This window comes from Zootoca vivipara, chromosome 12 (assembly GCF_965207765.1).
Source record: "Zootoca vivipara chromosome 12, rZooViv2.hap1.1, whole genome shotgun sequence".
Lineage (NCBI taxonomy): Eukaryota > Metazoa > Chordata > Lepidosauria > Squamata > Lacertidae > Zootoca > Zootoca vivipara.
This window is the reverse complement of record NC_142595.1, coordinates 15160283-15178836: the sequence shown is the minus strand read 5'-3', so window position 1 is coordinate 15178836 and position 18554 is coordinate 15160283. Positions and strand designations below refer to the sequence as shown.

Genomic DNA, 18554 nt, shown 5'->3' with positions numbered 1-18554 from the left:
TGCTATTCACACAATTGCAAAATGTGTGACAGGTGTCATGTTGAGTTGGCCTCCCAGTTTCACATGAATCCTTCTGCAGATAAATATTGCAGCTCTTGCTGGACAGCACCACTTTAGGTTTCAAGGGCAAAGGAGTCCATGACTGACGTCCCCCCTCCATTTAAGAAAATTTATCTGCATATGTGGTGCTGGCATGCCAGGCAGAAAAGCAGGCCAAAAAAGCTTCTCTTTGATCTGCTTTTTTCCAAGGGGAGTAAGTCCAGTTCTTCTTTTTAAACTATCTGAGAGAACCACCATACATCTAAGGAGCTTCCACGTAAAACCGGAAATGGTGCTGTCCCAGGAAGACTGCACCATTATTTTGGTTATGTATTCATCTACTACTGCCTTTTATATACTGCCTTTCTGCTAAAGCACTCGAGGTGGTTCCTGTTTTGAAATAATGGTATACAAGGTAATAGACAAACAGTACAAAAGGAAAAGAGGAACGGGGAAGGAAGCAGTAAATAAGTCAATTTGGGGATTTCGTAGTCTCTCACGATTTCTCTCTACAAGCAGATTGACCCTTGCTTTGTCTAAAGCAACCTTTCCCAAGTTTGGTGCCCTCCTAATGCTTTGAGCTACAGCTTCCATCAGCTTCAGCCGGCATGGCCCAATGGTCAAGGATGATAGGACTCTGAACCCATTACACATCTCCTTGGCCACTGTGAGAGCAGAATGCTGGACTAGACGGGCCTTTGGTCTGATCCAGAAATGGTCCTCCTTATGTTCTGGCTGGTCAGAAGAATGGATCGTACTAAAGCTAGTCTGACTCAATGTGAGGCAGCTTCAGACGCTCAACATTGGGATGATGCTAGTTGCTGGCATCTGATGTATTAGACACCACTTTCATGACACACATATATACACAGGCCTTGCTTTCTCCTGTACAAAGATCAGAGCAACAAAGTAAACTTGCTACGGAGATGCTGCTGAATATTCACCCCACCCCATTGTACCCAATTTCCCCCCATCCTCTCACCCCATCTTGGCAACAGTTAAGACTCCATAGACTGACGTTACCACGCTGTGAGTCTCTGTACATCCTCAAGACCACTTGCACATGAACTGGAGAATGCCCATTGTTGGAACTTGCCCAGCTCTGACCACCTTGTTCTGCCCATGGCATGACTTGGGAATGTTATGCTACACGCCCTCTGTGCAGGTGTTGCAAGGGGAGGGTTGCCTCAGTGGTGTTTGTGATCCTGCTTCTTTTCCTCCTCGCCCCACCCCTTCCCACAGCAGCCGGAAGAAGCCCCTGCGCCTGAGCTGTCTCCCGAGGCAGAGGAAGCAGAAAGCAGTGAGAACAAGGCCCAGCCCAAACGCCTGCATGTGTCAAACATCCCCTTCCGCTTCCGCGACCCAGACCTGCGGCAGATGTTTGGGGTGAGTCTTTCCATTTCCCTGCTTCCCTCCAACCTGCGTCATGTCGTGTGATGCTTTTTGTACGCAGTGATCTTTAATTCATCCTCCTTGTGGGTCTCTAGAGTAGGGAAAGTTCAAGGCTTGGTCTGGAGTGGGTGTGTAAGAAGAGAAGAAGAAGAGTTTGCATTTGATATCCCTCTTTATCACTACCTGAAGGAGTCTCAAAAGCGGCTAACGTTCTCCTTTCCCTTCCTCCCCCACAACAAACACTCTGTGAGGTGAGTGGGGCTGAGAGACTTCAAAGAAGTGTGACTAGCTCAAGGTCACCCAGCAGCTACATGTGGAGGAGCGGAGACGCGAACCCAGTTCACCAGATTACGAGTCTACCGCTCTTAACCACTACACCACACTGGTTGTAAGGACTCTTCAGCATCAATGGGCCGAATGCTGTGGAGCCAACCCCAGCATTTTGCTGGATTCGGAGGTCTGGGGGTGGCATGGTCATATTGCAGGGGTGGCTGAATCCAGTGGCATAGTGTGGAGGGGCCACAGGGTGCAAAATTGTTAGAGGCACAAAATTTCAACACCCGGTGCTGCCTCAGTACAGTTGCATGCTTCCGTTGCTGGGCTCTGTTGAAACCGGCTTCTCCATGTGCACCAGGAAGTGACCTCTCCAGACAATAGAACAACTCTTCTTTTCTTATCTCTGCAGTTGTGCTCTCCAGGGCAATGTGGATGCCGTTAGGCAGTTGAATGCGAAGGCGTAGTCTGCTTTCCACCCTCCCCTGTGTGGCTTTGGGCACTGGCAACCCATGCTATGCCACTGGCTCAATATGTAGCCCTCTAGATACTGTTAGACTCCGACTCCCACCAGTCCCGGCTGCATGGCCAATGGCCAAGGGTGATGTGAGTTGTAGTCCAACAAAATAGGGAAAGCCACAGGCTCTCCACAGGGTTGCCACATGGAATGCATAAGGAGATGCAGGTGCCATATTTCTGACTTGGAATGCTCAGGGATAAGTTGTGTATGCAGCCATGCCGGAGGATGGGTGAGTTGTAGGGAAAGCACTAAGTTTTGTATTAGACACTGTCATAAATTCGTTACACATGGTTTCTAGGGCCACAGGCTGTGTATTATCTATGTCAACAACTGACTTTCCCCCTTTTCCCCCTAGCAATTTGGAAAGATTCTGGACGTGGAGATCATCTTTAACGAGCGTGGCTCCAAGGTATGGAAATGCTAGCTGCATAGAAGGGGGTGGAGAGGTGTGTGGACAAGAAAGTCTGGGTCTGCTGGGCAAAGCTGAACAATTTCTATGCCAGGGATGGGAAACCTCTGCTTCTCCAAACATTGCTGGCCCATAAATCCCATTGTTTCTGGCCACTGACCTTGCTGATGGGAGTTGAAGTCCAACAGCATCTTGAGGGCCACAGCTTCTCCCCATCCCTAGTTGATGGTCTCATAACCGCACTATAAAGTGCAGGATTTGATGTTGTCCAAGCAGCCAACTTGGTGCCTATGGGAAGCCCATAAGCAAAGCTAGAATGTGATAGCACATTGTGTTGCCCTCTCCCCATTAGCAACTGGTATCTAGTAGCATGCTGCCTCTGAACATGGAGGCTCCATATACCCCCTATGGCAGAGGAGCCATTGATAGCCTACTCCTCCACATTTTCCCCCCCCCCCCTAATCTCCCTTTAAAGCAGTGTTTCTCAAACTCCTTCTGTCCGCCATCTGGACGAGCAAGAGGTGTTAACAGAATCCAAGAACACATTCCAGCCAGGCAAAAACACTCAAGGGGAGAGGACAAAGCAGGGTGGGTAAGGGGTGTGCAGCCTAGAATCTCAAGGGCCAGGTAGATTATGAGAATCGTCTCCTTTTTTCCAAATTAATTTTTATTTGGTTTTACAAATTAAAATTAACATTCAAAATCACAAATAAAAACAAATACACAAGATTCTCCTGAGTCCTTGGACTTACCTCCACCCCTCCCTGGGTTCCGTACTTATCCTTTTCTACTGCATATTTTAAGTCACTCTAATTATTTGATTGTCCATTACAGGCGTAGGCAAACTCCGGCTCTCCAGATGTTTGGGACTACAGGTCCCATCATCCCTAGATAACAGGACCGGTGGTCAGGTATGATGGGAATTGTAACCCCAAACATCTGGAGGGCCGGAGGTTGTCTATGCCTGGTCCATTATATCCAAAGTCCTTGTTACATGACAAGTGTTATTAGAGTCCTGCTAATGAATTCAACTGCTTACAGTGGTCTTCCAAATACGAAATAAATCTCCCTCGTTCTTTGTTAAAATTTTGATCTTCCTGGTTTCTGATTTCCCCGGTCATTTTTGCCATCTCTGCATAATCCATCAACTTGGTCTGCCATTCCACTCTGGTCGGGACCTTCCCATCTCTGGGCTAAAAAGCATCCTGGCAGGATACTTACCTGGCAGGGGAGACGCCATGATCATGAAGAATCTTCTCTCTTAGGGCTTTGGCTTTGTCACCTTTGAGAACAGTCAGGATGCCGACCGGGCGCGGGAGAAGCTGAACAGCAGCATTGTGGAAGGGAGGAAGATTGAGGTAAGCATTTACTGTGTCCTCAGCATAAACACCTGTGTGCATTTCAGGACCCATATGCTATGAGCTCTTGCCTGGGAGCTTAAGCTGTTGGAAGGGGAAGATGCTCAGTCCCTTAAAAAAAAAAAGCGGTCCCTTGATCAATGAATACCATATATGCTAATACTGAACTAAATTTTCCAAGCGCTAGTCCTTGTACCATCCACATACAAAAAGGGAAATATCGGTGGGGTTTTTGCAGAGGTATATATATATATATACAGTAGTGCCTCACTAGACGAATTTAATTCATTCCACGGGTCTTTTCTTATAACGAAAAATTCGTTTAGCGAATCCCATTGGAATGCATTGAATTTTTTTTCCCCATAGGAACGCATTAATTGAATTTCAATGCATTCCTATGGGAAACCGTGATTCGCTAGACGAATTTTTCATAAAACGAATTTGTCTAGCGAGGCAACCTCCACTCGAAAAATCCTTTCGTTAAGCGGAAATTTCGTTAAGCAGGGCATTCGTTAAGCGAGGCACCACTGTATATAAAAACTTCCGGAGAATCCCCCACAGCCTTGGTTTTAAAAACAATTTTTTTAAAAACCCCTATCTTTAGTACTTGTTGTTTTGTTGTGTAGTGTTTTTAATGTTATTTTAGTCGAGTTTATTCAAACTGCCTTGGGACTCATGCGCAGTGCTGGATTTACATATAAGCTAAACAAGTTGTAGCTTAGGGCCCCACTCTCTTGCCCCCCCAAAAAAAAAGTAAAGAAAAAAACCCTGGATGTACATTTCCAAAATATAAGATAAAAAACGAATAAAATAAAGTCTACATACGGCAACAGTGATGTAAGTAATGGGCCTCGCCTTCTAGCCTGCTCCCTAAAATATCACTGGTTTGCTCATTTCTATATATAGAGTGCCTACATTTTTCATGTGCAAATGGCTTTAGATACATATTAGGTCCATAAATTACCATATAGCATATATTCAACATAAAAAAACAGTGACAATTTGTTGTTGGCAAAGGACAGCTGGATATATAAAGGACGCCATTACCTATAGTAGCTTAGGGCCTTATCAAACCTAAATCCGGCCCTGCTCTTCTCATTTGCCCACCAGGCAGGATCTTGTATAACTACGTGTGAATGCACATATGTGCACATGTGAGGAATAGCTGGGGTGCTCAGATATTGGACAAGCCTTACCTGCCTGAATCCCATCTTCTGCACAATTATAAAAGGTGCAGAATCACTGTCCTCACTTGCCTTTGGGCGTGCCAGGAACACCACACAGGCACAAATAGGCCCAGTATTGAATAAATATGAATCCCCCTTAATTCAAGCCCCTTAAGAGCAGGCATCCCCAAACTGCGGCCCTCCAGATGTTTTGGCCTACAACTCCCATGATCCCTAGCTAACAGGACCAGTGGTCGGGGAAGATGGGAATTGTAGTCCAAAACATCTGGAGGGCCGAAGTTTAGGGATGCCTGCCTTAAGAGCCTTGTCAAAATCATTTACTGGTCCCACTTCTTTGGAGGAAAAAAGAAAAAGCTAACAACAACTTGTTATGCATGTGGCCTCACTTCCTGCTTCCTTCTCTGATCCAGGTCAACAACGCCACAGCCCGTTTAGTCACCAAGAAACCACCGGCAGCACCAGTGGTGAATGGTATGTAGAAGCTGGAATAAAAATAGGAACCATATATTTGGTTTATTATTCACTTGTCACATAGTAATTCTCCAAGCAGATTACCTATTTTAAAGAGCATTTCAAAAACAAAAAAACCCACCAAGTACTATACAATAATCAAAATGTGGGATGCGGGTGCCGCTGTGGTCTAAACCACAGAGCCTCTTGGGTTTGCCGAACAGAAGGTTGGTGGTTCGAATCCGCACAACGCGGTGAGCTCCTATTGCTCTGTCCCAGCTCCTGCCAACCTAGCAGTTCGAAAGCACACCAGTGCAAGTAGATAAATAGGTACCACTGCGACGGGAAGGTAAACTGAGTTTCCGTGTGCTCTGGCTTCCGTTGTTCCGTTGCACCAGAAGCGTTTTAGTCATTCTGGCCACATGACCCGGAAAGCTGTCTGTGGACAAACGCTGGCTCCCTCGGCCTGAAAGCGAGATGAGCGCCGCAACCCCATAGTCGCCTTTGACTGGACTTAACTGTCCAGGGGTCCTTTTACCTTTTACCTTTACAATCAAATTACAGACCCAATAAAACAGCAGCAAAAAACATATAACTTGTAAACAGCAAAATCATCATAATTGGTTCATTAAGGGTAGGGGCAAGACTACCTGGAGATAGATCGGGAAATAGTAATGAAGATTGGGCAAGTTTCTCCTCTGACGCTTTCCTTGTTTGTCTGTGTCCATTTAGGATGGAAAATCAATCCTATGGTTGGCGCTGTCTATGCCCCTGACTTGTACACAGGTAACTCCCCACCTCTTTGCGATTACGTTCCCCTCCTAAACTTCCACCGAGTTCCACATTTCTGCCTTCTTTTCTCAACCCTCACTCACCACGTATCGAAGACCCCAATTCCTGTACGCATTTATTTAGGGCATTTGCTTGGAATCAAGTAAGTTCTACTTTTTATGATCCCAGTTACTAACAATCCCACACTGGACTGGCCCTTCCATGACTTAGAATGAGATTTCTGTGATCATTAGAAAGCAATACTAAAACAGTCAAATGTATAATAATAGTGTCAGATGTATGCACCATTTGCCTCAGACTCAAAAAATTTGTGGGCTGGGCTCTGTGCCTGTTCATTGGACTTGTCTAGTACCAAACCAAAATACAAGGGTTAGCATTTCTGCCTCTGGAATTTTGTCATTCCATCACCAAAGCGACTCCTCAATTTGAGACTCAAGGGGCTGAAGAGCTGAGAGTTGTTTGGCTCTTCCATCCTGCTTTGTGCGCAGTGCTTCGCTGCTGTTTATTGTACCTCTGGGGAGGCTTCCCAGCTGAGTTGAAGCAGTCTGTGTTTTCAAGCTGACAGAGGTCCAGCTGGGTTTGGTCTTTTTTTTGAACGTGTATGTGTATAATTTCCTAATGCCTCAGGAGTATCAAGACTAGCATTCCTGAGGAGTCTCTCAGCTAGGGATGTGGGGAAATCTCATTGAAAACAGGAACATCCATTGCCGCAGTTCGCATGTTCGTGCCAGTAAGGCACTAAAACCATGGAAGCGGAATGCAACAATTCTTGGCTATCTTTTTTTCTTTATAGTCTGCAAACATTATGCAAACATCAGTGTTTTTGACGTTCTCTTTTCATCGAAATCAGCTATAATAATAATAATAATAATAATAATAATAATAATAATAATAATTTATTATTTATACCCCGCCCATCTGGCTGGGTTTCCCCAGCCACTCTGGGCGGCTTCCAACAGAAAAATAAAACACAATAGTCTATTAAACATTAAAAGCCTCCCTGAACAGGGCTGCCTTCAGATGTCTTCTAAAAGTCTGGTAGTTGTTTTCCTCTTTGACATCTGTTGGGAGGGCGTTCCACAGGGCAGGCGCCACCACCGAGAAGGCCCTCTGCCTAGTTCCCTGCAACTTGGCTTCTCGCAATGATGGAACCGCCAGAAGGCCCTCGGAGCTGGACCTCAGTGTCCGGGCAGAATGATGGAGGTGGAGACGCTCCTTCAGGTATACTGGACCGAGGCCGTTTAGGGCTTTAAAGGTCAGCACCAACACTTTGAATTGTGCTTGGAAACGTACTGGGAGCCAATGTAGATCTTTCAAGACCGGTGTTATGTGGTCTCGGCGGCCACTCCCAGTCACCAGTCTAGCTGCCGCATTCTGGATTAGTAGTAGTTTCCGAGCCACCTTCAAGGGTAGCCCCACGTAGAGCGCATTGCAGTAGTCCAAGCGGGAGATAACTAGAGCATGCACCACTCTTGCTAGACAGTCTGCAGGCAGGTAGGGTCTGAGCCTGCGTACCAGATGGAGCTGATAGACAGCTGCCCTGGACACAGAATTGATCTGTGCCTCCATGGACAGCTGTGAGTCCAAAATGACTCCCAGGCTGCGCATCTGGTCCTTCAGGGGCACAGTTACCCCATTCAGAACCAGGGAATCCTCCACACCTGCCCGCCTCCTGTCCCCCACGAACAGTACTTCTGTCTTGTCAGCTACTTAATTCATTGTGCTAGTTTCAGCCACAGTGGAGAACGAGGGAATTGTTGGAAGAAGCTGAACCGCAGAGGAAGAGAAACAGCCTCGATTGTGGCGAAAACAGGATGGGACAGAAATGGTTGCCTCCTTACATCTTTAGATCCAACCCTGGCTGAAAATCTCAGTCATGGCTGAAATTCTTTGGTGGCTTCTCAGAATCCTGTTCCAGGGCTTCCCCCCTCCCTCCTTATTTGAAAAACACTTTGGGTCACACAACACCCATTCCTTCTTTAAGTCACCCAGTTCCATTGAGCTCATACTCAAGTTTGCCTCCATCATTTCTGCCCCTAGTGGAATATGCATGCCCCATTTCCCTCCATTATGGACTGAGCAAGTGCCAGCTGCTTAGACACACTCCCTGGCCTTGGGGGACATCTGTGGAAAAAGCTCTTTCTTATTAGGCAAAGTCCAAAGAAGGCCAAGAATGAGGGCAGGAAGTACCACCTGAATAATCCTGGCACCATGTCATTTCTATTCCTTGTTACCCGACTTGAATGTGACTTTTATTGTGGAGAATATTTAGCAAGCTGCTTTGAGAGATATAAAGTGGGATATAAGTATTGGAAAGAAACACATTAATATCCTTCTCCCTCCCGTCTAGTGGCAAGCATCCCTTACCCCATGATGGCACCAGCTGCCCTGGCATATCGTGGGGCTCTGCGAGGGCGTGGCCGAGCTGCCATCTATAATCCCATTCGAGCAGCACCTGCCCCTTCTCCAGTTCCAGCCTATGGCAGGTGAGAGGCTGACTGTTCTGTTTGTTTTCATGGGGACAACTTCTATAGCCCTAAAAATAGGTCCTGAAGTCTGGAGGTTTTGCTAAAAGTTCCCCTCAAAATCTTTGCAACAAGCAAATATGTGTTTTTATTAAATAGGCACGCTTACATTATAAATGTGCATTTTCTTTTCAAATCTGCACAAAGGAAGAGAGGAATGAGCCCAAGTCACTTTGGGACCTGGCCATTGCTGGTATGCAACCCCCAGCAGATTACCCCCGAGAGAATGCGGCCCTTAACAAGGGGGGGGGGAAGCTTTATTATTTCTTTTCTCTGTTCATTTGGAATATTTTAAGCTGCCCTTTATCATAATCAGTCTCATAGTGGAATATAAAAACTCAATCAAGTAAAACAGATGCAAATATAACAATCCACTTAATGCAGGCATGGCCAAACTTGGCCCTCCAGCTGTTTTGGGACTACGACTCCCATCATCCCCAGCTAACAGGACCAGTGGTCAGGGATGATGGGAATTGTAGCCCCAAAACAGCTGGAGGGCCAAGTTTGGCCATGCCTGACTTAATGGCAAGAACAGGTAAAATGGACTTCTTGCAGTTAGGAAAGTAATGGGGAAATGCATTGAAAAGTATGGAATGAATGGCTTAGCAGGAAGACATATAAATATCCCATGAGGAAATCGGAATGAATGCAGGCGGAATGCTCGTTGTCATTTAACCTCCCCGTAAAGAAATTGGAAAGCACTTCTCCAAATTTCCTAATCCAGCTTGTCAATGAATCAACCAGTAAAAATTGAGGGGAATTTTATTAAGTTTATTATTTAGTTTATTAAAGTTTATTACAGTGGTACCTCTGGCTACGTACTTGATCCATTCAGGGGTGCCATTCTCACCCTGAAAAGCACGTATCCGGAGTGGTGCTTCTGCGCATGCGGGAAGTGCTGATAGGGCACTTCTGTGCATGCGTGCACAGCGGAACCTGGAAATAAACACTTCCAGGTCCGCCGCGTTCTTAAGCTGCAAATACGCAACTTGCAGCAAACGTAACCAGAGGTATGACTGTATTAAGGGAAAGTTTGCCCACAAATGTGTAAGTTACTGAAAGTAACATCCAAAAAATGCCTTATATTAGCAGAAACAGCTTGGAAAAATGCATACCGTATATTAAGCACAAATGTGTGTATTAGGAGAAATGTGCTTGAAAACACTTTTTTGGGTAGGTGGAAATAGATATTTTTTAATACACGAGAATATGCAGAGATGGGGCAAACTGAATTTAAGAATTTAACAATTAAGAAACTAAGAAAAACCCAGATTGACAGATTTATCATCCCCTGTTAGAGGACCATCTGTGCTGATTTTCTCTTTCTTTTCCCACCTAGTGTGCTCTATCCAGACAGTCTGTATGGCTCTGACCTCTATGTAAGTCTTTACCCCGGTTTCTTTGGGTTTTCGGGTTCAAAGGTCCTGGGTATGTGCTGGCACCAGCTACCTGTGGGTAGAGAAAACAGTGGGTTGGTGTACTGGCTTTTGCAAGGCAAAAGGTCAAGGTTGTTCTTTGGGGGCATCTCTCAGGGCAGGTGAGCTAGCAAAATGGTCCTGCAAAACTGGCAGGACCCACAAAATTGGGTGGAACAAAGGATTGCCCTGGAAACAAGACGGCATGAGAAATGAGGAACATGAGAATCTTCCTCTTAGAGGCAAGACCTTTGGTCCAGCTAGCTCAGTACTGTCTCCACTGACTGGCAGTGGTTCTCCGGCGTTACCTGGAGATGCCAGGCATTGAACATAGCGCCTCTGCACAGGGCCTTCTTTAGCATATGTGACGCTGGGGTGCAAAGATCTGCCCAGCGCCCCCCAATTTAGTTTAGCCCCCAAATTAACTTTTTCTAAACGAATTTGAACTGTAAGTGATAAAATTAAAACGCAATTTGCAATGTTTCACTCGGGGTCAGCGGCACCTTTGACACGACTGATCTCGCGCAGCCTGCCTGCCGCAGACAGGCGGTGCAAGATCAGTCGTGTCAAAGGTGCTGCCGCATAGCAGCTCAATACAATATATAACATAATATTTTGAGGTAAGTGTTAATTTCATGTGCACGGCGCCGTTGAGAATGACAAGCGCCACCATTGAGTCTGACAATCATTTACTTTGGTAAATGAGCGCACAAAGTTGAAAGTCCTTTAGTGAAACAGTAGGTATATATTTGGGTAATACCTAGGTATATATGTATTTTGTTTTTCTAGCTTGATCAAAATTTATTATTTCACAACAGGTAGATAGTTAAGAGCTTAGGCGGCTTCAGCGGCGGGCACCTGGCGCCCCCTAGAATTTGGTGCCCGGGTGTCCCGCACCCCTTGGTAAAGACGGCCCAGCTTCTGCATGCAAAACAGATGGTCTCGCCCTGAGCTACAGCTCTTCCTCTAAGGCTGGGGCAGTGGGGAAGCATGGGTGGGATTTTGGCCCGAAGGAAAAGGGCATTGAGCCATATACAACTCTGGGTGACCCAGCATGAGAATTGCTCCTGATTTGGGGATTCCATGTGGGCCTGAAAGAGTGGTAATCCATCCTTTCAGACTGTGTTTTATCTATTAAAGAGCCATCCAGAGACTGCCTCTTATTGGGTGGCCATGCACGTGTAGATAATAAATAAAATTAACAGTAAAAGGTAAAGGTACCCCTGACCGTTAGGTCCAGTCGCGGACGACTCTGGGGTTGTGGCGCTCATCTTGCTCTATAGGCCGAGGGAGCTGACGTTTGTCCGCAGACAGTTTCCGGGTCATGTGACCAGCATGACTAAGCTGCTTCTGGTGAACCAGAGCAGCACACAGAAATGCCGTTTACCTTCCCGCCGGAGCGGTACCTATTTATCTACTTGCACTTTGACGTGCTTTCAAACTGCTAGGTGGGCAGGAGCAGGAACTGAACAATGGGAGCTCACCCTGTCGCGGGGATTCGAACAGCCGACCTTCTAATCGGCAAGCCCTAGGCTCTGTGGTTTAGACCACAGCACCACCCACGCCAAATTTATTTATTTATTTATTTATTTATTTATTTATTTATTTATAGTGGTTTTATCTTATTCGTAGATTTTTAATTTTAAAATTGAATTTTAACATTGTATTATTCTGTTGTTTTAACTGAATTGTTTCTTTTATATTTGTGTTGATATTATTTGTTGTTAGCCGCCCTGAGCCCGGTCTTGACTGGGAAGGGCGGGGTATAAATAAAAATTATTATTATTATTATTATTATTATTAAATAAAGAATGTGTCATGTAGAGGTTTTTGTGAACTAACATCACGCATAAGACTGTGTGCACAGCGTAGACCTTGTGCAAACATCTGGTGGCTAGGCAGGTCTCCAAAATGCAAAATCAGTGCACCAGTTGGAATCACTGCTGGTGATAAGCTGACTTTTATCTAGTGCACTAGTGGAGGGCCGAGAGGCAAAATTCTTGTGTAAGAAGAAGCAGAAAGAGGCATGGGGTCTCTGTGACTCACTGCGAGGTGAGTTCCAGGGGGTGCTCTTGATCACGATTCAGAAAAGGGGGGAGAGGGTGCATGGAGGAAGTCTTTTGTTTTCCTTTGAAGAACTGGAGACAGGGCGGCCTTCAAGAATCATGCACGATGGGCTATTGGATTGAATTGAATCTTTGAATTGCAGGGTTACCCTGCAGCTTACAGAGTGGCCCAGACGCCTGCAGCTGCAGCAACAGCAACGGCTTATAGCGATGGGTAAGTCTGAGACAGATCGTGTGTCTTGTCCAATGACCCCCTAGAGGCTTATCTGATTATCTCCTCTCGGGTCTTTTGGTTCACAGGTATGGACGGGTCTACACTACTGCCGACCCCTATCACCACACCATGACCCCCGCCTATGGAGTCGGCGCCATGGTGAGTCACTGCGTTAATGGCCAGGCGTATCACGTCCCCATCACAGAATCACAAAGTTGGGTGGGCATGGAAGACCATGCATGCGCAATCACCCACTGCAAGGAAGGATCAGATCAGGCGATCTAGTTCCCAGCAATGTAAGCATTGAGCTGGCAGAGTGGAGGAGGTTGCTTCAAGAGCAGCAGTTTAGCTTCAGAAGATAAATGCAAGTGAGACAACCCCCCTCACCCCAAGGAAGCATTTCCCCCCTGGGACTGAGCTGGCTTTTTGGTGGCTGCTTCATAAAAAGGTTGGGAAATGTTTGCCTGTTTGCAGTGAGGGTTGTGCTCTCTGAACTGGCTTAATTGCCCTTGATGATGTCAGCCTGTAGCCAAACGGGGTCACACAGAATTGCAGTATCTTTCCATTTACTGCCTGTGCTGCGATTGGGTCATTGCCCATGTGACTAATAAGGGCAAGAAGGGAGACCTAGTGATTAGAATATTGTGTCCAGCTGCAACAGGGGTAAATAACGAGCTAGATCCATGTTTGCTGCAGGTATTTCCTGATGAAATCTGTGGGACTTTGAAGTCATGACTAACTTGTCCCACTGATGTCAAGGGGGCCAAGTTTAAGCAACAGGAGTTAAAGTTATGTGCCCACTTACTTGGGAGTAAGTCCCACTGAACTGTATGGGATATATGTCTGAATAGACACATATAGGATTGCCCTGTCATTCAACCCAATGTCTGCAAACATGAGCACAAGCAGCAATTTCAACTTTAAAATCATAGTAGGGGACAATTTGGCTTGGCTGTCTTTTTATAAAAAAATAGGAGGAAGGAATAAACAAACGGCTGTTTAATAAACTACCATAATGCAATCATAGATTCAAAGACTACAGCTGTTCATACAAGGGACTAAGCATGACAGTAAGTTTTCCATGAAGGATCAGAAACAGAAAAGCTAAAGACATTAAAACCAAACTGGTGTGCTTTTTTTTTTTTGAGTGAGGACCATCGTAGAGGTACGGTATTTTCTCGTCACAATACCGTACAGTACTGGGTGTAGCTTGACTGCATCCCTGAAAAATGCCCAGCAGATGGCAGTGTTTACCTGCCTATTAAGGGTCTCCTACTTTTTCAAATATCAAGCATGTAGAATCCCTCTTCCTTTTGCTTCTATGTGGGATTCCAGTTTCGGTGCTTTGTTTGGAAGTTTAATAAGTTCTGATGGAAACGAAAGAGTGTGTTGAGCTTGTGCATGATGTTAGAAATTAGAAATGTCACAGTGTCTGATTTAGCCCAAACTTCTGACCTGAGGACAGCCATGCAACTCCCCAAAGTAGGGTGGTTGGTGGGAGTTTTATATTGCATGTGAAGGAGAAGCCTAGACAGACAGGAAGCACGGGTCTCTCAGGCTTCCTGTCCTCTGTATCTTCCTTTCAAATAATCTAGAGCTGCAGGCACCTGATTCGTTGGGGAAGAGAGCCCCCAAGAGGAATTCTAGGGAATGGAAAGGAAGAGGGAACTTAGCGCTTCCTATCTGGCTCAACTTTCTGTTACCCACTCAAGGTTAAAAAAAAACAACAACCCAAGAACTTGAGGGTGCCATGGTGCTCACATATGGTGTATTCTCAATTGATGTAGTCGATCTATGAGGGATGAATTGTGTCAATGTTCCTATCTTTAGGCAGAGAGCTGAAATAGATTATGATGGTGATCCCATATTATACCAATAGGGAATGCTTTCAATAAAGATCCATCTTTAGTTAAAACAGCACCATCCATGCAGAAGTGGGAAGGTCAACACCAACACTGAATTGTGCTCAAAAACATAACGCATGTAAATAGACAAATCCCTGCAGGGTTCCCAGTTTAACAATAAAATTGTAGGAGGTACCAGAGGCATAGCTGCCAAGTACCCCGTTTTCTCCGGGAAAACCCCGGTTTTACTTACCTTTTCCCGGTGGTCCCCCGTATCACTTCGTCTCCCGTTTTTCTCCGTTATTTTCTCCTGCCGGCGGCCATTTTTTTCCCTTTCCGATTTGCCCTTCTATGGGCACCAAAAATGGCCGCCGCCGGCTTCAAAAGTCGCATCTACGAATGTCCGGAAGTGCATAGACGCGACTTCCGGTGTTGGCGGCGGCCATTTTTGGTGCCCATAGATGGGCAGAGCGACACCGGAAGTTGCGTCGACGCACTTCCTGACATGCGTACAAGTGACTTTCGAAGCCGGCGGCGGCCATTTTTGGTGCCCATAAAAGGGCAACGCGACACCGGAAGTTACGCCGACGCAACTTCCGGTGTCACACGGCTGCCGGTCCCGGATTCTGCAGTCCGGGACTTGGAAGGTAAGACCAGAGGAAGAGAAGAAGATAGCAAGAGGGGTTACATGGGATTAAGAAGGCAAAGCAGCTTTGTTTTGTTAACTCCTTCCTGCCCTATTATTTCGACTTTTCCTCCTGTACAACTTTCCCTTCACACGCCTCTCTTTCTGGCAGGCCAGCTTGTACCGAGGAGGATGCAACCGTTTCACTCCATACTGAGGGACCAAGCTCTGGCGCCAAGCATCTCGGAGGCACCTGTGGGAGCAGATGGCACAGGTGGTGGGACCTGGCTCTGAGAACCTTGTGTGTGTGTGTGTGTGTGTGGTATATATGTGTGCGAAAGGAAGGAAGGCAGGTGATCGGTGAAGATACCTCTCAACCAGCAGGACGCTAATTCTGGGTGACAGTCAAATGACGACAGCTCAGGTGTTTCCTCCAGTCTCTTCAAAGCCTTCGCTGTTACTCACAAATTCTGGCCTCTCCTGTGTTTTGCTGTTGGGCAGAGGCCAGCAGTTGGATGGTCGACACAATTCAGATGCAGGGCAAAAACTGAAAATGGGCAACCACAACTAGGTTACAGGATTGGCAAGGTGCATAGGATGAAAGCGAATCCAGTTCACTTTGCGGCAGTGGGGCAAGCTAGGGCCTTGGCCAAAGCCATCCCCTGGAGTTCTCTGTGTGTCCTTCCACCACAACCACAAACCAGTTTCAAAGCAGTTTAAATAGTTATGACACCTGGTTATGGAACCTTGAGGAGGATTGGAGATTCAAGGATAGAACAGTGTGTTTCTTCAACCAAGGATACTCAGGCCTTTAGATTTTGGCAGGTGGACTGGGGAACTGTGAGAACAGAAACCGATTCCAGACTAGTTCTGTATTTCAATTCGCCTTCACTACAACACATGCATCAGTTATGACTTCCCTAAGAATCCTGGCAAGTGTAGATTTGAAAATGCTGAGAATTCTCTGCTTGTGGTTCCTAAGCCCATCCCAGGCCACACTTCCCAGGGTTCCCTGGGGTGTAGTTCCCCCCCCCCCCGCCTCCCGTGTTATAGATCTGCCATATGGTTTAGCTAGCGGAGATTCAGAATCATCGGTGCAGGCGTGGATTTTGGTAATCTTTTGTAATACGGCATCCTGTGGAATGCCAAAAACTGGCACCCCCAAATTGATCTTCTCAATTCTGGATCTTCTCAGTTTTGCACCCACTTGGCTTGGTGCCCTGTGCAGGGGATCTGCCTGTACCACCCTAAATCTGGCGCTGATCTGTCTCTATCTGTCTCTGGAGTTCTCCCCTTCCGTCTCTCAATCCCTGTCCTTTTCCTCCTCTTTGATTGCTCTTTTATAAATATATATTTTCTTCTTGCTGCACTCATACTGTATTCTTTTGTGCTCTCCTGTACTGTACTTCAGATCTGCTTTGGGTATCAGCTTATGACAGGTAGCGGCTTAAGCCAGCCCAGCCTCTTACTTTTCTGTGAAAACTTTGAGACTATTTTTTTAATCAAAGTCAGGGGTAAATCACAGTATATTTTTATAAATATTACTTCCCTATTTTTAATTCTTTTGTGAATCTATCTACAGTGGACCCTCCGGATATGAACTTAATTCGTTCCAGGGGTCCATACGTACCCCGAAAAGTCCTCATCTAGAGGTGCCGCCTCTGCGCATGTGCACGGCGCGATAGAGCATTTATGCCAATGCGCGCAGAGCACTTTTGTGCATGCGTCGAAGCCCGGAAGTATACACTTTCAGGTTTGCCGCGTTCACAAACTGAAAGTTATGTGATGTAACCCGAGGGTCCACTGTATATCTAATGGCCAGGATGCAGCAAAATGGCTTGATGTGCAGGGCTTAGTAGCAGAGGTTTTCCTTGCACAGAAAAAAACAAATGAACTCATGCAGGGGTTCTATGCTATGTGAACCTGTTCAACAATCCGGCACTGTTTTGCAGGAACATCATATTGTGCAAGAGTTTTGCATATCTGTGCATAGAGAAGGATGTGTGCATGCACACATGTATGTACCGGTATATATTCACACATTCTTCTGGATCTTAGCCAATTCTGTGTCAAATATCAAACTTTGGTTAGACACTATTCCAAGTCCCATTGATCTGAATGTGCTCAACATTTCCCACTCAAATCCATAGGACTTTATAAAAGTACCTAATTTTTCCTGGGTTTCCCCTAAAAAAATAAAATAAAAAGTTTTTAAAAGTTTTTTTAAGGGCTGGGGTTTTGATTCATTCATATATATATATTTTTAAAAAAACCAAACTGGGAATGTTTATAGCTGGGAAAGAAAATTTAATATTATTTTAAAAACGCAAAAGAGACAATCCAAAAAGAAGTCCTAGAAACTGATAACACAAGGAGTTTCCGATGAAGCCAAAGGGCATTAAAGGACTCGGTGCAGAGCGGAAGCCTGAGGAATGTTACGAGGCAGTTTAAAAATAGAACAAAGACAAAACTGGAGTTCATCTCAGCAGCTAATTCAGTTTCCTCTGAAGGATGCTGAACCCAAAGCAGAAGCCATTTCTGTTTCTAGCAATTTGCTTTCCACGTATTTCTGGGCTTGGGTGTCTGGCAGTGCAATATCTCAGGGAAACCCTTCTATGTAGATGCTTGTTCTCTTTTTTCACTGTTTCCTTGTTACTATAATAAAATCCTGATTCTGGCTAATTTCTTTTACCCTGCCTCTTTTACTTCCCCCTCCTCCTCTTCCTCTGTTGCTGTTGCTGCTGCCGCCTACTTCCTCTTGTCTGGAATGAAGGCCACATCCACACCAAACATTTAAACCCTTTTAAGAGTCATGGCTCCCCTCAAAGAATTCTAGGAACTGTGGCTTATTAAGGAGAGTTGTTTGAAGCCCCCCACCAAACAAACTACAGTTCCCAAGATTCTTTGGGGTGGGGTGGGGTGGAGGAACCATGACTCTTAAATGACTTTAAGAGTGCTTTAAATGTATGTTAAGGATGTGACTGAAGACTTGCTTGATTTCAGCTCTCCACTCCTAACCGGCAAGGGTGTTTAGTGAAGGACAAGAGCAAAGCAAGGGTAGAGTTAACTGAAAAGCACTGCTATTGGTGCCTTCATCCCACCCTTTGCCTCTGGTTAAACAGGCCTGGAAGGTATTTGGGTGTTGTTGTGTTGTTGTTTTTTAAAAAAACCTGCTAAACCTGTTTGTTTACAGGTGACAGTGGAACAAAAGAAACTTGAATACACCATAGTAAGCAATTCCCCTCTCAAAACTACTTTGAATTGTTTTAAGCGTGTTTTGCCTGCCTTGAGCCTAAGAATAGTTGATTACAGGGGCCAGCATGACTAAGCCGCTTCAGGCGAACCAGAGCAGCGCACGGAAACGGCGTTTACCTTCCTGCCGGAGCGGTACCTATTTATCTACTTGCACTTTGACATGCTTTCTAACTGCTAGGTTGGCAGGAGC

The 18554-nt window shown here is 45.7% G+C and overlaps 1 protein-coding gene across 2 annotated transcripts in view; it reads left to right on the top strand.

Annotated features, from left to right (window-relative positions):
* Positions 1 to 17371, top strand: part of LOC118095091 (RNA binding protein fox-1 homolog 1-like) — a 43346-nt gene extending 25975 nt beyond the window's left edge. Inside the window, exons 3-12 of one of the 2 annotated variants that reach the window (XM_035136059.3) lie at positions 1285 to 1425; positions 2580 to 2633; positions 3899 to 3991; positions 5589 to 5649; positions 6361 to 6414; positions 8771 to 8906; positions 10285 to 10324; positions 12570 to 12640; positions 12727 to 12799; positions 15282 to 17371. In XM_035136059.3, the coding sequence (XP_034991950.3) occupies positions 1285 to 1425; positions 2580 to 2633; positions 3899 to 3991; positions 5589 to 5649; positions 6361 to 6414; positions 8771 to 8906; positions 10285 to 10324; positions 12570 to 12640; positions 12727 to 12799; positions 15282 to 15326 (768 nt within the window). In that variant the 3' untranslated portion in view covers positions 15327 to 17371. Of the gene's footprint in view, positions 1 to 1281; positions 1426 to 2579; positions 2634 to 3898; positions 3992 to 5588; positions 5650 to 6360; positions 6415 to 8770; positions 8907 to 10284; positions 10325 to 12569; positions 12641 to 12726; positions 12800 to 15281 lie in introns of both variants that reach the window. The other variant, XM_035136058.3, reaches the window with a different exon arrangement.
* Positions 17372 to 18554: the final 1183 nt, after the last annotated feature.